General features: G+C 39.1%; 1 protein-coding gene across 5 annotated transcripts; it reads left to right on the top strand.

The window, feature by feature from the left end:
- On the top strand, positions 1-27,547 carry BACH1 (BTB domain and CNC homolog 1). 5 transcript variants are annotated; one of them, XM_042867071.1, is made up of 8 exons: positions 194-366; positions 477-628; positions 2,869-2,976; positions 6,910-7,035; positions 11,758-12,055; positions 15,693-17,081; positions 18,714-18,920; positions 24,220-27,547. In XM_042867071.1, exons 5-8 carry the CDS (start codon positions 11,816-11,818, stop codon positions 24,679-24,681), a joined length of 2,298 nt encoding a protein of 765 aa, XP_042723005.1. In that variant the 5' UTR covers positions 194-366; positions 477-628; positions 2,869-2,976; positions 6,910-7,035; positions 11,758-11,815; the 3' UTR covers positions 24,682-27,547. The 5 variants fall into 5 exon arrangements, with proteins under 5 accessions (XP_042723008.1, XP_042723005.1, XP_042723006.1 ...); XM_042867072.1 differs by lacking the exons at positions 2,869-2,976; positions 6,910-7,035; XM_042867070.1 differs by lacking the exons at positions 194-366; positions 477-628; positions 2,869-2,976 and adding an exon at positions 4,484-4,567.
- Positions 27,548-27,667: the final 120 nt, after the last annotated feature.

The raw sequence follows: 27,667 nt of genomic DNA, 5'->3' as shown, positions 1-27,667 counted from the left end.
CCGCGGCTGAGGGGCGGCGGCGGCGGCAGCAGAAGCGCTGAGGTGAGCTGAAGGGCGCGCTCTCTGTCCGTCCCCCCCCGCGTCCCCCTCCCCCAGCGGGGCGCTGCGTCCCGCGAGGGCGGCGGGTGCCGCGTTGCCTCTGCGGGGCTCGGCGGCACTGTGACCCAGCGCCGCACTGGGGAAGGCTGCGATCTCTTGGAGCTGGGGGGGCTCCGCTCGGACCGTCGGCGAGGAGGCGGCGAACCTCCCGTCAGGCTCGTTCTGCGCTGTGAAACGCTTGGCGCGCTTCGGGAGTGTAGCAATTAGAAAAGAATCACCGTCTGCTTTTCTATCGAATTGTGGTTGCGTTTTCCTTTTCCAGTCTGTGTAAGTACCTGGGGTCCCGCAACGCTGTGTGCCCTTTAAGCTGTAAGAGTACCTGCACGGAGGGCTTCCTTGGTGAACCTTCTATTGAAACAGCGTTTGGATTTCTTCAGGTGTTCTTCTGGAGCGCGTTTTCCAGTTCATTTCAATGCAGAAGGAGCTGACTTCTGTAGGCTGTCTCCATCTGGTGAAGCGAATGGAAGTGGGATGCTCGGGAAGTCTGCGTTCCTTGCATGCTAACCTAAATGCCGAAGCAGACACTGAGGTTACATCTGCTTTATTCTTGAGTGTTTTGTACTGGAAAATGTCTGAAGCAAAGGTTTTAGTGTGGTCAGGGTCTTTATGTTAATGTAAGAATTGCCTGGTGTGCCGTGCTCTTCACCTGATCGCTTTGATCAAGTGGCACTATTGCTGGGCATAGACCGCACGTATCTTCAGAAATAAAACAGAGACGTCTTTGTATTGAGTTGTAATATGAGTCCCAAACCAAATATCTCTCCCCAGTGCTTTGGAGTCGGGAGTCTTTGTTCTGACGCTGTCGCATTTGATCAAGTAAGAAGAGGTGCTAAGGCAACTTCCTCATTGGTTTCCTTTTAATTGTAAACCTGGCTTTCTCCCAGTGCTGAGCAAACTGGCGCGAGGTGTTGGCGCAGAAGGGACACTGGAAGGATTCACCTCTCTCTGAGTGCTGGTGTTGTTGTTGTTGTCCCTTAGGTTTCTACTGCTGAAAGTTTCATGGGGGAGGCTTTAAGGGCTGAAAAGACCTTTGTGGCATTTATAGCGCAAGTCTTGTTTATATGCAGTCCTTAGCTAAACCGTAGTAATGTGTTGGTTGATACAAACGTGGGTAGGAACAAAACCTTAATGGTTGTTTCTGCAGCTATTTTTTGCTTGCTTCAGTTGCATGAATTCAGCCTGGTATGACCAAATTGGGGATAATTCATGAGGACCCCTGCAGCTTTCCCTGCCTCTGGTTCAGAAGTTAACCATATAGGGGTGGAGGAAGGCTTATTTTGCTGAAACAGATCATAGCCCATACCATAGAAGAAATTTCATCTCCAGCAGCAAGCTGTATTTTTCAGTTAAGGCAGTTCTTGTGGTGGAGAGGTTTGGTTCTTTATAATACAAAGGAGATCTTTATGTTTTGTATAAGTGCTCTTTAGCAGATCAGAGTAATGCTCAACTGACTTGTCAGCTACTGAAGCTTTAAAAAGAAGGGGAGGAGCGTGTTATGGAGGGCAAACTGGCTTTGGAAGCATTAGTGAAATGCAAATAAATGGAGTTCAATCATTAAGTGTGTGTTGAAGAATAATAGTAGCTTAGAGCCAGCCAAAATGGCTTTAAACTGCTTGCATGTTAACAAATATTCAGGTAGACTGTGGAATCATGTTGGACTTCTGTTTGCAAATGACTTTAGTTGTCAAGATAGTGTCTGCAGGTGTTTGGATACCGGTCTTGGTCTGCTATCTAATATGTTCATAGGAACGGAGATAGCACTTGCTATTGCTGCTGCTGTTTGAAGTCTGGCATTCTGCATCTTTTCTCCTTGTGTGAATTTGACTGGAATTAGCAATATTTGTCTACGCTTTCTTCATAGACATTCATATGCTGTTTTCATAGAAGTGTTTCATAGAACTTTTGCTTCGGTTTCATATGCTGTAAAGAAAAGCTGTGGAGGCAAATGAGTTAAAAAGTGAGTGCCTCAAATAACATTATGAAGATCATTTTCCAAAAGAATTTTTCTTGTCTTGCCACTGTTTGCTCCTCAGTTCTTGCATCCATCACAAGTTTTTGAACTACAAATGGTTGACTTGCTATTTGTTACAAGTATTTTTAATGTACATACTTGTGAATGGATTCTGATGGTCACTGACACAACAAATGTAGTTTGTTTAACTGTGGCAAGGAGTAGATAGAGATGTGAAGGTGTTTGCTCTTCAAGCAGAGGCAAGAGTTGACAGGAGGTGCCAGCTATGCGTGCTTTGTTAGTCAGTTTTATCCTGATTAAATATTTTACTCTGACTTGGGGAAAAAAAACCCATGCCGTTACTAAGTCTGTGCATAGCTGCCTTCCCAGAGTAATTGTTGAAGAGTGGAACTGAAGGATTGTAAAGGTTGGATTTTGCTGCAGAGCAGTCTCTGAAGTCCCTTCAATCCTTTTCATTTTAGCACTGAAATCACATCCCCACAAAGTGATTATTTTCATGCTGTATAGAAAAATTTAGCTGAGTGTAATATAAGTGTAATATAATCCAAAACAGCAAATAGAGTGTCTTTTTTTTTTTTTTTTTTTCTCCTGGCTGGAATGTGATTATTGCATTATGTTATTGTAGGGAAACTATCCCAAAATTGGTGGGGAGAAATTGATGTTTGTACAGTATCAGTCTTCTATGTATTTCTTCAAAATCCCAGCTGCTGGAGTCTTGTGTCTTCTAGGAATCCTAATTATTTGTTCTTCTCTCCCTGCTCCAAGTACCAGGTGTTTAAAAACAACTGAATCTTTAGGCTTAAAAGCTTGAGAATAAGTCATGACTCTGAGACGTGACACTGGCCTGACTTCCCGTGATTCCTTTCAGTTCTCACTTGTGACTTGTCAAGAGTCCAAAAGCTTTGGTAAGAGTGATGTTGCAGAAATACAGTCTAATCATTTTTTTAAGAGCTCACTTATGTAATTAAGTGGTATCATCCCGCTGTGTAGTTTGAATGGCCTAGCCATTTAATCATGAATTTGCTAGTCATCTAAAGACGAGATGTGCTTTCTTTACAGGAGAAAGCATTGTTGTAATGAACCGAAGCTCAGCTGTCATAATCAATAGGTTTCTTAATCACCATGTTCAAGTATTTTTGAGCTGATGCTGGAGAGGCAGTAAACATGATGGCTAAAATGCTTGTTCATCCCTTGTCAGCATAATGTGAATCAGCAGCTATTAGCTGCTCCAGGCATTCATCTGTAACGTAACTTCATTTCCTTAAAAGGCGAGGTAGCTGGGGGCAGGCACACGGCTAGAAAGCTTTGGAAAACAGCTTTTGCACTGTATTTTGAATAAGCTGTCTCTTATCCAAACAGTCTCCCTTTACTAGTAGGGAATGATAGTTGTCTCTCTATGTACCACATCTGTGGATGGCAGGATTTTTTTTAATAGAGTAAAATAAATGTAAATGTCTGCTGTAAGGGAACTGAGGGAAGTAAACGAGCTGCTTAAAGTTACTCAGTACATCAGCATAGGAGTCAGGAGTAGCACTCAGACTTTGCTTTTCAAGATTTGTTTTTCTTTTTCTGGTAGACAGTGCCTTTTTTTTCCCCTCAGCTATTCAGGAGTTTAAGGTATTCTAAGAATACAGGTAAGTTAGAAGTATGGTGGTTGCTCAGCAGGTGTTTGTCTACTGCATGATGAGTTAGCCTGTTAGTGTAATGGTGGTAATGATCACAGCAGGAATTGCATCTGGGTGCCCAAGTTCAGCCAGCTGTGATAATGCTGACAGTAAGGGCACCCTCCCTGAGCTCTGCTGCAGAGGAGGTGTACTCACTGCTTTCTTGTATCCTCAGGAGATTTACTTGTGTGCTACTGAAAGTTCATGTTGTTATTGCAGAGGATTGAGATCCAGCATGCTGTTGGTGAACAGCTACTGTCTAAGTAAGGAGTAAGGAACAGGCTTTCGTTTACTGGTTAGTAAATTGAGTAACGCTTGGTTGGACAATTGACAGGAAATGTAGCTCAAGGTCTTGAGATGGAAAAAGAAAACTCAAACCCTTACCTGTGCACACATCAGTGGTAGAACAGTGTAACTGATATTTGAGTCTACAAATAAAAGGTTAGCCTTTTTTTATTATTATTATTTTTTTTTATTTAGGAATCTCTGAAATGTGGTTACTGACTAACAGGAAAAAATAAGAGACTGTTGCTCTTTAAAAGAAAGCAGTGACTTGCTAGGAGGCAACTTCTGTAACTAATTTATTTTTTGCTAGTGCTACTTCTATCTTTGTAGACAGTGTAGACAGTGCTACTTCTGTCTTTGTAAGACAGAAGAACCACATGTCAGAGCTGGTTTATTACCCACTTGCTATTAAGTGTATTGCAGTTGATGGTTGCAAAGTACAGTTTTGTGTTTTGTTTGGCAGAGAGTCTTTCACAGATGATCACCAGGCTTGGATGCTTTCTAGACTTCCTCAAATCCAGATTCCTCTGGATTCCCATTCTTGTTGGTAAGAATTAAACATGGGATTTTCTGTGTCTTTAGATTTCTCAGCGCAGACCTTCTGAATAGGAAAAGGCACAGCCACTGTTTCTTTACATGAGTTTGCACTCTCAAGCCTCTGTCTCTCTGTTCTAAGTGCCGTTTTAGTATTTTTTTGGGCCTTTTCCCTTAAAGAGCCTGAGAGCCTATGGAGCTCACTTGTATGACTCATTCATTTTTTCTAGTTGTGAATTTTCTTCTGATGCTGCCAACTTCAGCTGGTCTGACATTCAAAACATTTGCTTTAGCTGTGAAGCATAGATAGCCCTTTGTATGGTGAAACGTCTCACCTTTCTCTTTCTGGAGTTTGTGGTGTTTGAATACAAACTGAAAAATGCTGCATTTATTTACCAGGGTGATAGCTGTGATGTTGTTGTTGCAAGTTACTTTGTAGTGAAGTTCCTGGCATCTGTTGCAGACAGGTGGAGACTTCCAGCTGTTATTTTTGTCTTCTCTGTCCAGAAAGAATGATGCAAGTATATAGTAGAACAGAAAAACAATGAGATAACATCTGTTCTCTACATTTATAGCTAAGTCAACAAAAAGCTTGGTTTTAAACTATACAACATCTGGGGGGTTTCCTATGTGTGTAACATGCAAGATACTCTGCTGAAATCTCCATTTAAAGGTTAAAGAAATTATTGTTATTAAAAGCAGTGAATTGATATTATGTTTATTATTTTAGTCAATTTAGTTGGTCTTTAACAAAGAATCATCAAGATTGGGAAAAGACCTCTAAGATCCCCCAGTCCAACCACCAGCCCACCCCCACCACACCACTGCTCACGTCCCTCAGTGCCACATCCACACGGCTCCTGAACACCTCCAGGGACGGTGACTGCACCACCTCCACGGGCAGCCTGTGCCTGCCTTTCAGTGAAGTGCTTCCTAATATCCAACCTAAACCACCCTTGGCACAACTTGAGGCTGTCACCTCTTGTTTTGTCAGTTATCTGGAAGAAGAGGCTGATTCCCACTTCACCACAGCCTCCATTTAGGTAATTGTAGAGAATGATGAGGTCTCCTCTTCTCTGGATTAAGTTCCTTTAGCTGTTTCTCATAAGACCTGGATTCTAGACTCTCTACCAGCTTTGTTGCCCTTCTTTGAACTCAAGGTCAGCACTTCTATGTTTTTTTTTTTTTTTTTTTTTTTTTTTGTAGTAAGGGGGCCCAAAACTGCACACAGTATTTGAGGTACAGCCCCATTGGTGCCCAGCACAGAGGGATGGTCTTCTCCCTGCTCCTGCTGGCTGCGCTGTTTCTGTTTCAGGCCAGGATACTGCTGTCTTTCTCAGTCACCAGGGCACACTGCTGGCTTGCGTTCAGCTGGCTGTTGACCAATAAACCCACATTCTTCATGTAGCTTGCCAGCCACTCTACCCCAGGCCTGTGATGTTGCATGGGATCATGACCAAAGTTCAGGACCTGTCATTTGGTCTTGTTGAACCTTGCACGGTTGGCCTCAGCCTATCCAAATCCCTCTGTAGAACCTTCCTCCCTTAAAGCAGGTGATTCTCTATATTTGGCACTTGTTATAAATAAAATACTTTGGATAGAGCGTGGATGTTTGAGAAATTCTCTGCAGGAAAGCTGCAGGGAGGAATTTTGGTCATTGTTCAGTGGGTGTTTGGATGAGTGTTGGAGGTGAGGATTGCTGCTGATCACTGCTGTTAAGATCTGCAGTGAGCTAACAGGTGGTATTTTATTATTTTAAGGCTTTGGATGGTGTCTTGAGATCCACATCTTATTCCTATTACTTTTGATTAGTAATGGAGCTTTCCTGTTAGAGTGGGATTTCTGTTTATCTTCTTTGTTTGCAACTACGACCGACTTGGTCATTATGGCATGCTTAATCTTGAAGCAGTTGTTTTGCTCTGCTGCGAGCGTATAGAGTTAAGATGGTTTCTGCTCATGTTTTTGTCAGCTTCAGCGACAACTTGATGCTTCAGAGCTTCCTTCACCTCAGGTACAACACTTCCCTTGTTGACCACAAGATGTTAATTTGAATGCAAGCTCTGCATGTTGTACAGCTGAGCATGAAAGTTAATCTACTTTGTGCCAGGTCTTTGTGTGTGGATGAGAAATTTTCTTCTGGTATAATGTTTCCACTCTGAGCCTATCTATTCCAAGATAGTATTATCTATTATGTTCCTTCTGTAACTTAGCAACGGTAGTTCCTTATATTTTGATGTGGGACTCAGCCATAGCGATTATCATCTTTGGAATATATGTACACTAGTGTCAAATGGAGGACATCTCTTGGTTTTCCTGAAGATCTGCCCTTAAGTGACTCCTAACTTCCTTCCCTAGCAGGGTCTCCTTCAGAGGATTATCTGACTGGCCTGCCTCATTCTGCCATCAGCTAGGAGTTCAGAATCACAAGGTTGGAAAGGACCTACAAGATCATCCAGTCCAAAGGAGGAGTAACTTCTAGTTGTAAGCGATCAGATGAGCACGCTTGAAGTCTCAGATTATTTGAAGTACCTTACTTTGCATTTACCTCCATATTAGTGATATAAATTAACTAATAACTTGAAATGCACGATGAAATGAGATCAGTTATTTCTACTGATGGAAATCCTGTTCTGATATCTACGTTACGTATTCAAACAAATTTATATTCCTCTTCTTCGTATTGTTGATAGTGCTAATTAAGAGACCAAGTATTTTATATGTCCTTTGAAAATAAAGATGTATGCTTAATTGATTAAAAGTAGGGATGTCTAAACCTGCTGAAGATACGTTGATTTTACAGGTACCCATTCTTCATAGTTTTCCTATGCTAGTAGGGGTGAGATAAATCAGCTCATCTTCACTTGGAAGCAGAATGAAGTATTGTAACCTGTGCTTAGGAGACAATATTTTTGCCCTTAAGCAAAGCGTTTTTCTCCCAGTCACTGACAAAGAGTGGAAGCTTGATAATAATGTGCTTGGTTGTATCCTTAAAGTAGAACTTGATTCATTCAGCTCTAGTTTTCTGTCAGGTAGTTCTTATACTAGCACGTGTCATGGGCCCTTTTTCTTTCCTTCAAGTCTGAGCTTCTTAGGTGTTCAGAGTTTGACGTGAGAGGGATTTGAGGAATGCCTTTGTACTCACAGTTCTAGTTTTCCTCCACTAAATTAAGATTTGTATTGAACTTCTGCATTGTTTCATCTTTAATCTTCTCAGCCTGCATTGTAAGGGCTACTTCAAGTTTTGGAAGGTCTGTTGGGATTCTTATCTCCCAATGGTATTTAAGATGTTCCATACAGCAATACTTACGGTTCTTGGCATCTTTTGCCCTGTGCAAAAGCAGTTGTTAGTTGATGCTCACTTAATGAACGGTGATTTGAATATATGGTCATCTGCAGACTTGATGTAATTTTATGATTTATCTTTGCCTGCCTCTAATTTTCCTTCCTTAAGTGTTCATTTTGAAATAAAGATAGTGTGATTACTGCCACTGGGCACCTGTATCGAGATGAAAAAAGCCTGTGAGGGTCTTTCCTAGGGGAAGAGTGGTGGAACAAGATTGCAAGTCACAAAGCTTCTAAATTACAACTGAATTACTGTCTCCAAACCTTTCACCTTGTCAGTCTATCCATAAATGGGATTAATTTTAAGTAATTTCTAAAGTCTCCAGGAGAATAGATGAACACGAAACAGTTCATAGAAGTACAGAGTTTTTTGCTGTTGTTTCTGTGGGTGTTTGTAGAACGTATTTATAGACATGGATACAGTGGAAAATCAAGTTGCCTGTCATGACGAGCTGTGATAAATGTGAGATCATGCCTTTATTGCACAACTAGAAAACAGAATTAGGACACTTGTAAATCTGGCCTTTGTCAGCACCTCCCTGAGGTGTGACAGCTCTAGTGGTTACATCTTTCCCTTTCATATTTGATACTTGTTTTCATTCAGACTTTTGGTTCTTTTCCTCTTGATTTCTCCCTTTACTGTGTACAACCGTTACTAGGTTTCACAAAGAAGCCAAAATTAGTGTTTTGGTTATTCGAAGACTCTTTAAAATTTTGAAATGCTTAATGAAATGCTGCATGTTATACTTGGATGTCTCAAACTTTTATATCCTGTTTAAAGGGACCACACTTCAAGTGCTGTGCTCATTTTTGATCCCGTCATTACAAGAAAGACGTGGAAGCCCTGGAGCGTGTCCAGAGAAGGGCAGTGAAGCTGTGAGGGGTCTGTAGCACAAGTCTGATGGGGAGTGGCTGAGGGAGCTGGGGTCATTCAGTCTGGAAAATAAGAGGCTCAGGGAAGGGCCTCATGGTTCTCTACAGCCACCTGAAAGGATATTGTGGCGAGGTGGGGGTCAGCCTCTTCTTCCAGGTGACAGCGACAGGATGAGGAAAGAATGGCCTCAGTTTGCATCAGGCAAGGTTCGGGTTGGAAATCAGGCAATACTACTTCTCCAAGAGAGAGGTGAGGAAGTGGCACAGGCTGCCCAGGGAGGTGGTGAAGTCACCAACCTTGGAGGTGTTTAAGAAACATTTAGATGCTGTATTGAGGGACATGTTTAGTGGCAAACATTGGTGGACAGTTAGACTGGAAGATCTTAGATGTCTTTTTCAACCTTGGTGATTCTGTTGTCAAATATTCTTATTCTTTCACTATAGAAGAAACTGAAGGAAGTTTTGGGCTTTTTTTCCCCCCCCTTTGGCAACAACAACTTTAGAAGTTTAGTATCAGTGCTTTCAGTAGGCTGCTCAGGGTTTGGAAAATGTGTTGCATGCCTTGTAGGGATGAAGTGAGATAGGTTCAGCTGTCTACAGCACACGTATAAGCTGCTGTTCCTTTTAGCCTTCCAAGCTATGGAGGTGTGGTGAGCCGAATGGGATTTTGGAATGCATTATCTTACGAAGGAGAACCTGGGAGCAGTGTATTTGATGTGTGGACTATCTATCTGAGGGTTGGGAGGGCTTGAAGGAAAAAAAGGTAAAGAATGTCTATAGGACTGCTGGAACTGCAGTTGAACTCATTAGGAGTTTTGCCTAAATATTCATCCTAAAATAGGTCGTTAACTTTTAACATTTCTGTGTCCCCCACCACACTGGATTTAATATTCCATCTTGTAGTAGTTCCTCTTTTCAGTATTTATTTCTGGTACGAATACAGTTAATTTTTTTGTTTTTTTTTTTTTTTAAAACTATATGTGCTGTAATATTTGAAGATAAGAATATCATTAACTTTTACAGTTCAGCTGTGATGTTTACTTAAACCAAAGCCTGTAGTCATTCATTAGGTGTATATAGAGAGAGATATAAAGCTTAATGAGCGTGGGTTTTTTTGTTGGGTGTTTTTTTTTTTTTGTTTGTTTGTTTGTTTTACTTTTAGAAGTAATTTCCTTAGGATTAACTACTCATGGTATAGCTGTTGCTAAGTGGGAAAACATGAGGTGTGTGTGACTTTTCTTGGGACTTATATTTTCACATAATAAAATTCTGTATCTTTGGGAAGATGCCCCCAAATTGACTTCCTTTCTTAGTCAAGTCACAAACTGTAGGGTTTTGGTGGTTTTTTTTTTTTTTTTTTGTGAAGTTGAGTGTACAATATTCCATTGCAGATGGTGAAGTACAAATAATGCTGATAGTCTGTATCTGGAGTGGTGCTATCCTGCCGTTGCAACCTGGAAAATGTTGAGTGGGGGATCTCTTCTTTCTGTTCAAAAGATAACAAAAACAGTTTGCTTTCTATGAAAGTAACAAGCAGTAAATAACCACAAGTATAGCTGGCAGGGTGCTCTTTTTTGTTTGTTTGTTTGTTTTCCCCATTATGTTTAAAAGTACTCACGTCCTTTTTCTCCCTTTTGGAGTTGTGAAAGTTTCCCATATCTAAAAACTGTAGATTTGCATTTGCTACAGTTTTGTTGTTGCTGAGAGCTGGCATATCATAACTGTTGAGCAATGCAATGGTTGGGTAGTCCTGTGTCAGCAACTGTGTTCGGTTACAGTTACTACAGTATTCTAGTGGGTAGAATAGTCCAGTGGAATGGAAGTGCTTGGTTGTTAATGTATGTTACTGGGAGCTGAGGTACATTTTCCTTGTACATAACCAGTTCCAAATCCAGCTATGGTGCTTCTTGACCAAGCTTTGGATTTGAAATGCTTTGTATTGGTTTGCTTGTTGTTGTTCTGTTGTGTTTTTGTGGTTTTTTTTTCTTTTTAACTTGAAGGCTCGTTCCAGAGACAGTAGGAATTGGGAAATAAGATGTGAGGATTAGTCTTGATAATGCTATTGAACTTAGCGTACTCTAATAGGGCTGGCTTCTCCCTAGCTCTACATCTCTCAAACTCTAGGAGTTCAGGAATAGCTTTGGGACAGTTATGAGTTCATTTCCAAGTTTTAAAAATTTTAGCACTTTCATTGTTATTTATTGTCCAATAAATACTATTCTTTCAGGACTTCACTTTATCATAAGAGCAGTCTGTTGCCGGGTGACCAGGGTGACCAGAATCATCTTCACTGCTTCAATATGAAAGCAAACTTTTGAGGAACATGATTAAAATAGTGATGAGCAGAAAGAAGGTTATGGAAGTAGAGGGGAGTAGTCTGTGGTCTGCATTAGAGAATTAAGACAGGTGGAAAATAAGAGGACTAATATGCTTAAAAAAATGAAGTACCTGCTAGAGACAAAGTAACTTCTAGCAATGATTAACTGTTTTAGCAGGCCAGCTACTTTTGAAATAAGGTGAAACGAATATTTTTGCTTGTACTGTAATCAGTAAACAGAAGTAGCTTACATAATATCTTGCTGAATGGATCTGGGTTTTATTTCTCTTGACATTTTCATAGTGTTGGAGTCAGAATATAACGATAATTATTTGAGCATTAATTTGTAGGTCTTAAGTGTTATGGTCAAGTTGTTACGCTTAAGGATTTGCTGTGGGGTAAATGGTTCTCTGTCCTTGAGGTCACATGAAAAATTGTATTTTTGTCTGTGCATCTACTAAACCAGTATTTAAGGTATATACATAAGGGTTTGGATGCTTGAAATGTTCATACAAATGCGTTGTCTTGTGAAATACTAAATATTAAGCTCATTCTTGCAGTGAATTAGTACAGGCAACATATGTTCAGCAGTTTTCCTTGAGTTCTTGTATCATCAGTAGGTTCCTGCTTGAAGTGATTTTCATGTGTACAATTTGTTTTTCTTTCTCCAGATTGGAAGAATAGAAGCATGCTTTCCACTGAGACTTGCACTAACATTTGTGATACAGAATGTCTCTAAGTGAGAAGAACAGCGTGGTTTTTGCATACGAGTCTTCAATACATAGTACCAATGTACTTCTCAGTCTCGATGATCAGAGAAAGCAAGATATTCTTTGTGATGTCACTATTTTAGTGGAAGACCAGCGATTTCGGGCTCACAAAGCTGTGCTTGCAGCTTGCAGTAGTTACTTCCTTTCAAGAATTGTGGGCCAATTGGATGCTGATCTTATCATCACTTTACCAGAAGAGGTGAGTGTTGCTTGCATCTGTATTGTACCTACCCCTACTACTGGTCCATTTTGTTCAACTCTGTTTTACAATAAACTGGCGCTTAATAGAGATTATCAGTAAAGAGAAGAGAGTTAAGAGCCGAGGGGAAGAAATTTCTGAGCTGTAAAGCTGTTGCTGATTGAGGTAAAGACTGGGCACAGCAGAGTGAATATCACAGACTGAAGATGAATGAATGCTCTCCTGGGAATATTGTAGGGTAGATGTGTTCAATAAGGTGTTTCTTACTCTCAAAATAGTGCACTATGTTCTAAGCATGTAAGTTTGTCCAAAAAAAAAAAAGCTGTATAACATGGGCTTCAAACAGTAAAGAGATACTAGTCATCCCATGCAAGAAAGGAATATTTTAGGAATAATAAGCAGATTAATGGTACTGCCATTTTAATTTTGCAATTAGTGTCATCAAGGCTTATTTTAAAAATGTTTGAGGAATACAGCTGTGCTTGTATTCCTTTCTTGCAGCTTATTGTTGACTTTCTTCAGTTCTTATCCTTTTTGTACACTCATTGTTAGAAGCTTGATCTCTTTTTCTGCTGTATTTATACTTTAAAGCCAGGGACAATTGCTTGCTTTTTCACCTTAAATAAATCCTTTTTAAATCAGATTGAATTTAAGGCATTTAGGGAGAATGAGCCAGAACCCATGATGCATAGAAAAGCAATTTGGTTATCAGTTATCTGAAGCATCCAAGACATTTAAAGATTCCAGTTGGTATTTAGTTGAAAGCATTTTAAATACTTAAATGCCATCTGAAATCTTTAAGTGTTATGAGGCAAACAAATGTTTATATGAAACAGTGTGCTTGTAAATGAAAAGTCAAGAGCCTCCAAGTACTCTATGCCCAGAAGCAGCAGGAAGCTGAAGAACTGGTACATTATCAGCAACTTTCTGGGAGGCTGTTTCTGGTAAACAGCTTGAGAAGGGAGTTAAAAATAACACAAAAATTATTGGCAAGTCATCTAGAATCATTAAAGCCAGGAGGAAGGGTACGTGACAACGAATACCTGCAGTGCTGTCACTTCAGCGATTTGTTTGTGTACAAGCCTAAGTTGAATGCTATCTTAACATAATGATGTATTCAGAAAGCCTTTATCTTCTTAAAATAGCTCCTTCACTGCTTTGTAGTAGATAAACACAAGGATTCTCTGCAACCAAAATATCTGATTTTATAAAAAACTGAAAATCGAAAGATCAGCTCTTCTAAAGAGCTTCCCTGGTCTTTGCTGTTCTGTGATGAATACGCTACAAACTGGTGTTATGCCATGGTAACGTTATGTCAGCTTTATTCATTCTCCTCCTTTCTCTGTATGTTCATTTCTTCTTCCTTCTCTTCTTTATGGTGGCTTAGTATGTTGTTAGCCTGAGCGTCTGCCAGACTAAAAGAAGTGAGATGGTAAGAGCTGTTGTGGAAGGGAAATAAGGTGATAAGAGACACAAAGCTGTCATTTGGAGTAAAAGAGATTAGAGACATGTAAAAAAAATAAAACTTTTGAAACGATACAAAAGTAGGATATTGGAAGAATAAGAGATTTGGCAGGGAAAAATCTTGTGAAAAGCACTGGTGTTCCACTAAACCTGAGCTAGGAGCGGACCAGAGTTGTAAACAAAATGGGGGAACATAATAACACTGATAGTCTGAGTGAGACAAGTCCTCTTAAGTCTACAACTTAATGACATTGTCTAGTGTTACTGGTGTGAAAGCTGAATATGCTATAAGAACAAGCAAAAATACCATCAGGGTATCTTATTTTCTAATAATTTGATCCCATCGTTTGGTAAAAACACTTTGAGAAATTGGAGCTTGTCTTCTGGAAACTGCTAAATGTTTTGAAATGAGTCAGTTTATGAAGCTGCATGCTTGAGAGGGACAAATAAATACTAATTGGCTTGGCAATTTCTTAAGCCTTTTGATCATCCAAAGTTTTTGAAGTTTAAAATAAAAGATGCCAGTCCAAAACGTGAAATACCCAAATATTTAGATATTAATTTGTCTCATATACATCAAAGCTAACTGGTGACACCTTGCTGTCAGTTACTTCTATTGTTTTCCTACTGAAGTTTTTACACTGGGAAATTAGACTGTCATCAGCAATACAGATGAAATAAATGGCTCCTGCCAGACTTCTCTTTAGTCAGACCAGGAATCTTTCCAGTGATTCATCATGTTTGAGGACAGATAGCTAGAAATACATAGGAGAAAATATGAGGAGCACAGTGTTTTGCTTTTTTTTTTTTTTCTCTTTCCATTTTTTAGCAAGGAGTATTCCCTGGTAAATGAAAAATGTACAATTTCGAAACGTGTTTGTTTTGTTTAATTTTATGTATGAATGTATTTATAAATATAGATGTATTTTATATATATATATTTATATATATAGATGTATTTATAAATAAATCAGATTTATTGGTTGTATTAGGTTTGAAGATGTGCTTGCAAGCACATAGATAAACTGATTTCCTATTCATTTTTTTATTAAAGATGAATTAAGAATACTGATCAGATCACTGCATTTCTCTAGGGTATATTTGAAACATTACTTTAAGAATTCTTTAGGTTTAAGAGTTTTTGCTAAGCTGTCTCTGTAGATCACTTCAACTGCCTTTTAATTGTTATTTCCATGTTTTTCTTTAAAGACAAAAAGCCCAGCATGTGTGCTTGAGCTTCAGTAGTAGTAATAATGGATATACTCCTTCATTTTTTCACTTGCAAAAGGAAGTAGCACACAACTTCTAGTACAATAGACTGTTTACGCTTTCCTACCTGCTTTCTTAGTAATTTTTCCAAAGAAAAGCAGTGTTGTTTATCTTTGAATTCCCTTTTAGGGAACTGCTCTGCAGTAGAAGCTAAGAGATAATGATGGAACTGTTCCAAAAAGCCTACCTACTCCAAAGAAACTGTAGCTGCTGTTGGCATGGGGTTTTGAGTATACTTTTCTTTTTGTCCATGAGTGGAAGAAAGGAGTAGATGGCTACAGTACTAAATAGTCATGAGCGGTCAAATTCAATTACTTTAGAGTTCTTTGTATCAGTGATGCATGAAACTGAGCAAATAGCAGTAATTGCTCTTTAAGGGAATGATTCATGCCAGCAGCGCTTTGATCTTGCTCAGGAGTCATTCACGTGTAATTTCTCTATGGAAGTTATCTTTATAAAATTTGAGTCCCGTTCCTGGTTTTCAGAGGACAGTAATATTTTTCACATTTTAGTACTGTATTATGAGAGTTGTTTAGGAGATTCTTCACACTGAAGAAGATAATTGCCATAAAATATAGAGGATAGAATTATTTCTTATTTGCGTCACAATGAGTGTGGCCAGATTTCCTTTCTGGATCAAATCTGCGCCTTGTCTCTTGTTCTCTGTCCTGATGGAGCGACTTTCTGACTGCAGGATGTGAGTTCTGGCAGTTTAAATCCACGTATGTGTAGGGGTTTAACTAGAAACTTGGCAACCTAACTAGTACCCAGTGAAACAGAAGTGGCTGGTTGGGGCCCTTTTCTTTTTGATGTGGTGTTCTCTGGTAAATGGGAAGCAAGAGGGTTTCACCAAGCAGGAAGTTGGCCATGCTAATTTTCTTTTTTTTTTTTTTTTTTTTTGTAGGTAACACTTAAAGGATTTAGTCCTTTGCTTCAGTTTGCATACACAGCTAAACTTATTTTAAATAAAGATAACGTATCTGAAGTCTGCAAGTGTGCTGAATTCTTGGGCGTACGGAACATTGAAGAGTCTTGCTTTCAGTTTCTCAAATTCAAATTTTTGGACTGTAAATCAGAACAGGAATGTCCCAGGAAGAAATGCTGCACACAGCATTGTAGGGAAGTAAACCCTAAAATTAGCAACGCAGATGATGGAGACCTAGAAATAGACGATGAAGCAGAAGAACTTCTAGAAAAAGAATATATTCAAACCTCACATACAAAGCTCTGTAAAGATGATGAAAATGCAAAAGCGTCACCTGCCCTTCAAGATAACACCAACCCAACCTCAGATCTTATGCATTTAGAAAAAGGTAATGTTTCCAGCTCATCTTCCCAGTGCCCCAAGTATAGGAAATTCCAGAAAGCTTTTGGAAATGACAAAGTTCATACTTCAGATTCCAGTTCCAGTACTAAAGACGTCCAGGTGCCACCAATTGTAACTTTTATTGAGAAAGAAATACCTGATAATGACAGCACACCAAAAGCTCAGGAGTGTGTACCTCTGCAGCTGGCCTCAAAGTGTGAAGAGACTCAGGTGAAAATGGAAGAAGGGGAGGAGGAAGACATCGAGAAAAAAGAATCGAAGAGAGATTCTGTGACTCAAAGCGTCTCGTGTCCTGTGGAGAAAACGGATGTTGCTGCTTTCCCCCAAAACACTGCTACGCCTCATGGACTTAATTCTGTGTCTTTTTTACGTACTTGTGAGCAATATGGTAACTTAAATTTCAGTTGTATGCAAAGCACCACAATCTTACCTGAAAAAACTGCAGCAGGTACCGGAGCTGAGAGTGAGAAAATGGAAAGTCACGACAATGTAACTTTAAAGGTTGATTTGTGTGCTAGGGAAGCCATTAACATTACATCAACTGGTGATCGGAGCAGTGTAGAGAGAGAGGTAGCAGAACATCTAGCAAAAGGGTTCTGGAGCGATATTTACAGTACAGAAGCCTGTCAAATCCATTTACCATCTGCAGTGCCAAAAGAACGCTTGGAGCCTGTGTATTCAGGGAAGAAATCAGAGTGTCCGTGGCTGGGAATCAGGATCAGTGAAAGTCCTGAACCTTGCTCTCAACGAACTTTTACGACGTTGAATTCTGTCAACTGCCCCTTCATAAGCAATCTTAGTACTGAAGGATGCTCCAACAGCTCTGAAATAAGCACTGGAGATTATGTTCAAGGGCAACAGCAAGAACAATGTCCCTATAATTATGTGATAAGTTTGGGGGAGGATTCAGAAACTGATACTGAGGGAGACAGTGAATCCTGTTCAGCTAGAGAACAGGAATGTGAGGTAAGAACATTCTTGTTATCCTTTACTTCCCTGTCTCTTAAGGCCCTTCTCAGAAATCTGGTTCTCCAGTCTTGTTTCATTACTCGTTTTAAAACCTTGGGAAATGGAAATTCAAATAAACATTTGAAGGCTTACATGGAAGAAAACTGTTAATTCAAGGAGACTTAAAATATTTTGCAGGACATTGAAGTGATAGATGGTTAGGTGTTAGATCTCTTCAGATATTTCTGGAATAACCTTATGATAAAGTTTTGTCTTTTAAATCAAGTACTGTGAACTCTTTTTTTTTTTTTTTTTAGGGTTTTTTATTTTTTTTTTGTCTACTTGGGTTAAAGTTCTAATTTTCATAGTGTGTTTTATAGAAACTTAAACATGTTCTTGATTTTCTTCAGACTTGAGAAGGTGGGAGGGAAATAACACTTCACGTTACCTGCAAAATGAAAAGCAAGTTTTCAAGCTGGCAACAGTAGCTGTGCATTTAAGAGCATTTTAACAGCATCACTTTCTCTGGAACTTAGGTTGTATTTGTTCTCTCCAAACGCAGAAAATGTTTGGTACTTCTTTCCTACATGTCATTGCTTTTAGTAGGATTTTAGACAGATGTCCTAAGTAGTCAAACACAGAGTGGTTCTATTGTGTGTATAAAATGACTTCAGTAGTGGTTCCTAGAATTGCAGAATTGCAGTGTGACTCTTTTTACTGTGGGACATTGAAGGGGCTTTTATTGTAAATGGAAGCAACAATTCCTCTAGGAGGTTGGCAGGTTAAATAATGGGCCAGGATAGGCTTAAAAGCACTTCTCTTCTTTACATTATGAAGTAAATAGCAGTGAAGGCAGTACTGTTCCCTGTGGATTACCAGCGATAGGCAAACACAAAAAGGAAATTTTTTGTTTACTTTCCAAACTAATTTCAGATCTTTGACCACAGTAAGAGAATAAATGTTGCTCCTTAATTTAGTCCAGTTTAGAGGTTGTAATGGTGTCTTTAACTGTATACTTAAAAATAATAATTATTATTTGTAGAGTTAAAGATGGTTTTCAGTATTTATCAGAGCTGTATGATCTCTGTGTGTTTCTGCAGCTCTTGCTTCTGTAGCTCAGGTGTACGTTCAGTAGCAGCAGCATTAAAGAATATAAAACAAGTGCCAGCTGCCAGTAACTTCTGTGTTAAGTACATACCTATTTCACGTGAGCTTTTCCTGCAGAAAACCTAAGGTATAAAAGTATACAGAATGCAGGCTTAGCAAGTTGGAGGGAACTTCAGGGTGCATTAGTGATTCTTGACCCCTATTTTATTTGCCTCCTAACCGTAACTTACTTGCCTAGAACATATCACTGAAATGATTCCCTGTACACAGGGATAGATTTCATCCTACTTGAATTTTAAGCTTTTGATGATACAGTGTAAATATGCAGAGTACTCCATTATTTTGCCCATGCTTGAGTTCATCTGCTTGAAGCTCCCACATCTTATCTAGCTCCCCGATAGCTCTTGTAGCTTGCTTTTGTTTCTGAGATGTAGGGGTAAGGTGTTTTGCTAAAGTGTGCTTAAATCATCTCAAGTCTAACTTTTGTTGGAGTATGTGGTTATCAGTTTCACCTTTGGCTTATATTTGTATCTTACATTCTAGGTAAAACTGCCATTTAATGCACAAAGGATTATCTCCCTTTCCAGAAATGACTTTCAGTCATTTCTGAAAATGCATAAATTAACCCCTGAGCAATTGGACTGTATTCATGATATTCGAAGACGAAGTAAAAATAGAATTGCAGCGCAGCGATGTCGTAAGAGAAAACTTGACTGCATACAAAATCTCGAATCTGAAATTGAGAAACTGGTATGTATGAATATCATGATTTGCATGACTTCTGTCTTTCTTTAAATGTGTTTGCTGGATATCTGCCAGGGGCTTGGTAGTGAGGCAGCTTGTTACTGTATCCACTGAAGCTCAGAGAACAGTCTTAAACAGATGACTTGTTGATAGAAGTTCTGGATTTACTGTACATTCAGTGCACGTTTTTTCTTCTGTGGTTTTCATGCAAGTAAAAGTGCATTGCAGCATGAATCTTAGTGAATGCTGTTTTAGAAACACATCAGCACTGAGTTTTATTATGTAGAATATTTCCCAGACTGTTATCCCATCCTGCTCAGTTTTCTACCTCTTTGCTTTCTTGCTTTGTAATTTTGTTCTTCAGCTTATGCTATTGAACAGGTTGCCCAAGGAGACTGTGGATGCCCCATCCCAGGAGACATTCAAGGCCAGGCTGGATGTGGCTCTGGGCAGCCTGGTCTGGTGGTTGGTGACCCCGCACACAGCAGGGGGTTGAATCTCAGTGATCCTTGTGGTCCATTTCAACGCAGGCCATTCTATGATTCTGTTACTCTTGAAGTTTGCTGTTGTATTGTTATACTGTTATTGGTTGTGTAAGTACTTTTGTAACATTCCAACATGGACTGGTAAATTGTTTGCTGAGTCTTGAATCTCAAAATTGGAGTGCAGAAGGCAGAGTTCAAGAACCCGCTTACAGTTCTGGAGTTTATCATCATAGAAACTGAGGAATCAATGCATGATTTCAAATGTGCGGAGTCTCAAGAACTTATAGTGGGGAAAATCATTGAGTGGCTATTTTTAAATGCTTCTGATTCTGTCATTTCAGTTTTGTTGATGTTGACACCATCTGGGCTACGTACTTGAGTGGATTAAGGTTACTGTACACTTAGTTCACATCGGTGGTCATTTAGACTTTGTGCTTTATGTATATGAATGTGGTATCTGCGTCAGATAGGAGGATTTGCAGTCATGTAAATGCCTTCTGACCTTAGAAGGAAAAGGAAACTGAAGTTAGAGCAAAACAGCATGAGCTTGAAACTTCTTTTTGAGAAGTGATTAATCTTTCATTAAATGTGCTTCTGCAGTAAATTAGACTTTGAAGGAAGGCTGAGAGTTGAAATGGCAAGTCCATTCATTCAATGTGCTGAATGAAGATGATATTCCTGCGGGAGGAGGGAAATCAAGTGATTATGTTGACAGAAGTTAAATTATGAAGGCTAAAATGAGAGGCTGCAGTTCTGACAGTTCAAAACTTTGTCTTAGTGTCATTCTGTTTGTTTTGTAACTTTGTCCGTATTGTGCAATGACTTTACCCCCAAAATTAGACATGATTCATCTGCAAGATTAAACTTGTAGTTGACTAAATGGCTGATAATCATCGTGTGACATCCTTTTTTTCCCTGTGGACCTACCCTAAGACTGTGTGAATGTCTGCTGTTTTACAGATACCATTATGCAAGTGCTAGACAGTGTTTAGAATTGTGATGTGAAGTCTGAGTTCTGAGTTGTGCTCTGAGCACAAGAACTTCCAGTTGTTTGTTTATTGCAGCTGTGCAGGTTGGTTTCTCGTTTGGAACTGTTGATCTTGTCTTGCATCAGCTGGTGTTAACGCACATTCAGACTTGTGAAAGTAGTGCATAAATACAGAATCTTTGAGATCTGTCTAAAGCACAGCTTCTGGGTGACTGGAAAAAAAACAAAAAGAGGCATCTGTGAAAGATGTTGTGTGGTACACCCACGTTTCTTTGGGCATGGCAACTTCTTCCTGCTTCTCTGGGTTAGTCATGGGTCTCAGAAGTTACTTGTTGATCTTCCCATGGTATTCTTTGTAATGTGGCTTTGTGAGGGGATAATGTGGCATGGATGCAGTTTGAAAATTTTTGACAAGTAGATAACAAGCTGCAATTCACGAAGTATTAGGAAACATTATTCAGCTAAATTCCTTGTTCTGCTTTTCAGGATGTGTAGAGCACTTTCTTCTGTTTAAGTTTGAACTCGTTGCTTCTTATGTTTTTGTTTACTTGGGTTAAAACACAGTACTTGTGGTGTGCTGTGGGGAAAGTCACATATCAATTTCATTAGCAGAGGCTAGAAGCTGGCTGGGAAGTGGCTTTGCTGAAAAGGCCCTGGTTGGGGAGGGGTTATCTGGGCATGAGTATGAGTCAACAGCTGAGCATGAGTCAACAGCTTGTCGGAACTGAAAAAAGGCTGTCAGCATCCTGGGTTGTATAAACAGGAACATAGCCAGTGGTTTGAAGGCAGTGATTGCACTCCTATACTTAGTAATCATAAGGTTGAATCTAGAATACTGTGCCTGATTTTTGCCTTTGCCCTCCCTGTGCCAGATGGTCCTCCGCTCCTAACCTTGGAGTGGGGTTAGGAGAAGATCCCCAGAGCAGTCAGGGCTGAAGTACTGTGTGAAAAGACAGACAAGATCGGGCTGCTTCTACCTGGACAACAGATGGCTGTGGGGAAACATAATTGCCACCTGCCTGTTTCTGTGGGAAGGCATCAGGATTATATATACTATTTTCCTGGAGGCACTCAAGACCAGGTTGGATGGGGCCATGGGCAGCCTGAGCTGGTGGGTGGCAGCCCTGAGAACAGCAGGGGATTGGAGCTTAATAGTCTTTAAAGTCCCTTCCAGTTGAAACCATTCAATGATGTAGACATTAGAAGTACTCCAGCTTCCCACTCAAGAAAAGAAAAAGACACTGTCATAAATAAAAATTGGAGGCTTCAACTGGACATGCGGAAAGCCTTTTTCTAATGGGGGTAGGGAGATGATATTGAGGCAACATATATAAAGCAACATATATAAATTATGAAGGCTCTGTCCTAGGAGCTTTTTGTCATGCCACAGGACAAAGCCGTGAGCAGCCTGATCTTGCCCAGAGCTGATGTGTAGAGCAGGAGACTGGACTACAGACCTGCTGCAGAGGTACCTTACCACCCAGGTGATTCTGTGCATTTGAAACTTATGTCAATCTCCTTGTGCTCCTGGCTACCCCTTGTTAAACCCAACTAGGGGAATTAAGTTTTGTCAGTTCCCTTGGTCATCTGTACAGGTTCTATCATCTTGAACCTTGTACTGTGTGGGATGAAGTTAATTCTTCCTGCTGCAGCCCATATAATGGTGTGCTCTGCACTAGTATCCAGAACAGCATTATCACAGCTCCTTCCCCCCCACCCCAAGTCTTATTGTCCCTCGCTCTTCTTTGAAGAGAAGTAAGAGAGCAGTTTGTTAGAGTTTTAACTGGCCATCATATGAAACCACCACAGACTTTACATGGTCTTTACTCATTGACCTTTCAAGCGAGCCTACATATTCTTATTGCTCACTGAATTTGGGAATACATGTGAACCACTCAGAGAAAGGTTAATTGCTTTCAAACAGCTCTTCCAGAACAGCTGTGTGTATTGATTGACCTGCCATATACCCTCTTGCATCAAATTTGCATCAAAGTTTTAGGCTGAAGATCCTTGTGAGAGGGAGAAGACTAAGAAAGCTGGCCTTGAGGAATGCTACCTTCTCGAGGGTTCCGTAGCTCAGGAGAAGGATGAGGCAGTGATTGACCTAAGAAATGTGATTGTGCTCTTGTTATATATGCTATAGCAAAGAGGAGAGATGTGTGAACTAAGTAGATTCTTCACCAGAAGTAGTAGGTGTTTCCAATGTTATGATTGCTATGACTTTGTAACTAGTTATCAGTACTTTGCAGCATTAATAAAATGCTGCTAAAATAAAATACTATTGAAGTGTATTAACTTAACTAACAACTTGTTAATTGGGGATAAGGAACTTAAACTGGAAAAAATATTTGAGTGTTGAAGTTTGTGTTGAGTAATATGGACTGATGAAATAAGCTGGACTATTACACAGCTGAGTGCCTGTGCATACCCCAAATTTGCATAAAGTCATTTCAGATTAGGATGTGTGGCAACAGCTGCTCTTTTCTAATCATTTTAGGCAAAAGGGGACTGGCAGCCACTGCATTCCTTGCAAAGTCCCGCTTTATGCTGGTGAATTCTTTCTGAAAATTGTAGAAGCTGCAGTGTGAGTTTCTTCTGTAAGTGAGAATGTGAGAAGAACTAAAAATAATTGGGCTTTCTAAGAATGAATTGATCTAGCAATAAGGTAACCCAGGATAAATATGTATTTCTCACAAGCTATTTAAAGCTTTGTGTAGAAACTGAAATTTGTCTTCAGAACTCTGCCTTTTGTAGTTATCTGTCAAACTTGGTGTGTATTTTTTTCTTGTTTCAACTGTGTTTTTTTTTTTTCTATGATCTTGTTTGTTTCTCATCATTTTTCTTTTCTCCAGGTATTGCTTATTTCTGTTGTTAGACAACCCCTGATTTATTGATTTATTTATTTTGGTCCTTGCATCTTCATCTTGTGCTCCTGGTACTTTCTGATCTCAGAAATTTGACTTTCCAGTAAAATACAGGAATACAGGTTAAGTTTTTAACAAATTATGATTTTTACCATTTGATGTTCACTGGTGAATTGCTTTTGTTGCCCTGTGCTTGAAGTGTAGCTGTTCACAGTAGTTTTGTATCTGTGAAGTATCCACTGTTCTTAAGCATGTTTGTCTAAACAGAACTTAAACATTTCAGCCTGCATTCCCCTACTCTAACAGAGGTTATCTACCTGTTGGCACTGCAGTTCTCATCTCCTGAATTCACCATTGTCATTGATCGCTATAAATTCTTTAGGTGCCAGTGTTTTAACCAGCTCCTTGAAGTAAACTAAGTTGCTGCATTCCCAGAGAAAATACTTTGTCCACAGTTTTAGCTATTTTTGTTTCTTTAGCTTCTCTGTTTGCTTTAGAAACACATCTGATCTCCATTGTTTGTTCTACAGCGCTTCTTGAGAATTAAATTTCATCTAGCAGTAGTATCGATACTGAAAAGTGATGCCTGTTTTCCAGTATTTTCATTTAAATCTCCATGGAAACTGGACTGTTTAATGTTTAGTTGACCTAGTGATAGCAGTTCAGATGTGTTATCCTATGGAGTTAGTGTTTTGGGAATACTAACAGTAAGTGGAGCTAGATTTTATTTAATAACTAAGTTTCATTATTTTGGCTGTCAGTATTAGTTTTAAAAAAGTTTTATGCCTGGAAAAATACCTTCAGATAGCTGAGCTGGCACTTCAAGATACAGGTTTTTCTTCTACTTGTTATTTGCTTCTGTTGTTGATGATCTTCACAGCACTGAATTCCTTCTGTTTCAGCAGACCATATCATTTACAGCCTTGTTAAAAAGTAACTAAAGCTTTTTTTTATTATTATTTTTGCAGCAAAATGAGAAGGAAAACTTGCTGAAGGAGAGAAACCTCATTTTGTCAACTCTGGGTGAGACAAAGCAGAATCTGACCGGTCTTTGCCAGCAGGTGTGTAAGGAAGCAGCCTTGAGTAACGAGCAAATACAAATACTTGCAAAATATTCTTCCTCGGATTGTCCACTTTACTTTGCATTCCCGGAGAGAGAACGAACAGCTCCATCTGAGAGCGAGCTCACAACACCAACAACTGCAGAGTTAGTAGATGCTCTTTCGAGTGCTACACCTACAAATGAGCAGAGTTCTTGTTTTCAGCGTGTGAAAAGTGTGTGTGATGCAACATTTGATCAAGTACAAGAACTACACCCAGTTCCTGTAAGAACATTGGAAAAAACTTCACTTGTGGAACAATGTGGACAGAGTGGTGCTATCACAGACTTCTGTCAGCAAATGACTGATAAATGCACTACAGATGAGTAAATCTATTCTCTTCCTGTTGCCAGCTTCTCAGCATTGCAATTTAAAATGAAATTGAGCATTGTCGTGCAGTAATTTACTAAGTGAAAGGAAAGATTAATATTTCTTTTAAAGCTGTATGGAGAATTACGCAGCCATTATTGGCAAGCTTCGGTTTGCTCTGTGTAGCTCTAAAGTGTAATTTGTATGTGTCAGCCTTGGAGCTTTTTTCTGCGTGGTGATGGCAAGGGAATGTTCAAGTGAGTTGTTTGAAAGTATAAACGTTGTGCACAGATGTTGATTTGTGAGGAAGTTTTCATTCAGCTATAAGTAGCCTTCACTCTGCTTTATGCCACAGTACCTAATGCCGCCCTACATCTCAAGTAAATGTTCCTGACAGATGTTAATGACTTCTATACATGGAGTGCTTTTTTTCTTTAAGATGGTTTTTGATCTCTCTCTGTCAGACAAGCCTTGGGAAGCATATGAAGCCTGGTGAATGTTTATTTTATACGTGAGTTAAGATAACATAGTTTGAGGAGATTCTGGCAGATGTGCTCTAGAACAACTCATTGCTTCCTGCTGTTCCCATCCCTATAACAAGAGCCAGCTTTTATTGAATATTTGTCTTAGCTCTCCCATGTATAGTTAAGATGACTGGAAAAGCAAAGGTGCTGCAGCATACTGCTCTCTTCTCTGGTTTTTGTGTGAGAAATAACAACACAGTACAAAAGGCAGAAATGTGATTAAAAATTTGTTGTTTTTACAGCATGCATTGAATCCTCTGGCATCTGAATCGCAGATGCTTGCTAAAATTCCTTGATGTACAATGATGTTCTGTCCTAGCATCTATTGACCTTATTGCTATTTATGATAAATTGGAATCAAACTGTTGTGAAAGATTAAGGACAGTTATTGTTGTTATTCAGGTAGTCAGGCACAAATTCTTCATAACTTGAGCGTCTAATTGCATTTTAAGCAATCTATGTTTTTGTTCTGTGATCACTGGGACCAGTAAAGATCTATTTCACAATTTTAGTTTTCAGAATTCCTGGCTAAACCTGTAATGCATTTTCAATGGCTTATGTTATAAGTATAAACGTATAAGAAGTATAACAGGTAAAAGAGCTGTAAAGATGACTTTCACTTCATTTGTGGAGGAGAAATTCAGCCACTAAGATAAAAGAAACTTTAAGTAATCCCTATTTTATTTAAGATTTTTATGTGGAAGTAGATGCATATTGGATGCTGATGACTCTTTGTTACTTAAATGTTATTCTCACACCAGAACTAAGTATTGAACCTCACCACAGAAAACTTTGGTTTTGCTGGTTTACAAAACATGAAGAATCTTTTACAAGCCAGTGGAATTCTTCATTTCCTACCTCAGAATGTGTATTAGCTGTTTGTGTCTTTGTGTGCATGTATAGTAGGCAGCGGCTAGAGCAAAGGACTGTTGTAAATACTGCTTTGCAGTTTTGTCTTGCAGTGAGACAGAACTTGCTAAAGAAACTTCTTGGCAAAGTTTTGTTTTTTTTCCTTCCTCTTACTAGGTAACATAGCATTAATAAATATATTAAGACTATCAGGCCATTTATTTAAAACAAAAAATAAAATTGAGTTTCAGCAGAACTTCTCTTAACCAGCACCTAATACAAGTGACTACACTACCTCATCTGTGGGATTGAAGGTTAATTCAAATCTCTAGTAATAGTAATATCTTTGGATTTCCATTATACATCATTACTTTAAGGAGAAAATTTATGTTAATGGAGCATAGCTTGTATAAATCACAGTGCTTGCGGTGATTGAAATTCAGAAATAAATACTTTATTGTGGACATCATGGAACTTACTAGTTTGAAAATACTCAGATAATTGAATTGAAATTCTTTTCAATGAGCAGCATTTACATATGTTGATCCTGTATGTGCATTACTCATGAAGCTCTGTGTCTGTTCTCCAGCATCTGTTTATCTCTGATTAATTTAATACTGCCTCCCTCATGTGCTGCCTTCGTGGGCGGTATATTAAGTGTCTGTTTTTCTTGTTGGTTCGCTTTATAAGTAATATTAAAAACAGAGTCCCAAACCTTCTGCTGTCCATATGTAACATCACTTTTCAAAGTCGGTGATATTCTGCAATGACATGGATAATGACATAAAGCATTATCCTATAGTATGTGTACTTTAAAATGGGATTTCTTGGGTTAGATATACTTGTTATGAATTGATTGAGCGTATATGTAGACAATGACTGGCAGGGAATATCAATGAGTCCAGTGGCCCTAACCCCTGATTCACCTGCCTGTGGATGACCAAGTCCCAGAAGGTAGAGTATCCACCAAAAAGAATTGTTGCCACGGTCTGATCAGCCATGGCTGAATTCCATCTAGCGAATATTGTGGGGCTTCCAGTGCGGAAGCAATGGCTGTTATTTCATGTCTGGTTATGATAAAATTAATGTAATGTATTTAATCCTATGATGAAAATGATGAAGTTTGAGGGTAGGCTTTTGCCTAACCAGCTGTATCTAAATTTGTAAAATATTTATTTAATACACTAGACACACAAGTTGCATGTTGACTTCTATAGGCTATACCATCAACTTGCAAAAGTTAAAAATGAATGACAGTTTTCTGATACTGATTCTCAGGTAAATGTTTTGGAGTTTTTTTTTTTTTTTCCAGTAAAGAAATGCTCAATTTTGAAATTGTAAAATACTTTGTTAAAGCATGTTTTAAAGTACTTTGGACAGAATATCTTAAAGCCATAAGAGTATGATGGCATACAGATTGTAAAATAAACAGATAATTACAACAGTTGATTTTGTATCTTTCATAATTCAGTATTTTCTAAGACTACAATAAAAACCACTATCCTTTCTACAAAGGCTTTTCTTTTTTTGTATAATTCTTATTCAGTGGGAATGTTTACTGGTGGAGTTGCTTGATCCTATAGCAGATGCTTTATTAAAAGCAAAAGCTGTCATTGTTGGGGAGAAGGCTGGAA

Source organism: Lagopus leucura, unplaced genomic scaffold (assembly GCF_019238085.1).
Source record: "Lagopus leucura isolate 7727_CA_CO unplaced genomic scaffold, USGS_WTPT01 Super-Scaffold_100001, whole genome shotgun sequence".
Classification (NCBI taxonomy): domain Eukaryota; kingdom Metazoa; phylum Chordata; class Aves; order Galliformes; family Phasianidae; genus Lagopus; species Lagopus leucura.
Note: the sequence above shows the minus strand (reverse complement) of the source record. Positions and strands in the feature narration are given on the sequence as shown.

Coding starts and splice junctions, on each gene's coding strand:
- BACH1 (XM_042867074.1), top strand. CDS start 11,816: ATGTCTCTAAGTGAGAAGAACAGCGTGGTTTTTGCATACGAGTCTTCA. Junction 17,082..18,713: donor CTAGAGAACAGGAATGTGAG/GTAAGAACATTC, acceptor CTTACATTCTAG/GTAAAACTGCCATTTAATGC. Junction 18,921..24,219: donor AATCTGAAATTGAGAAACTG/GTATGTATGAAT, acceptor TTATTTTTGCAG/CAAAATGAGAAGGAAAACTT.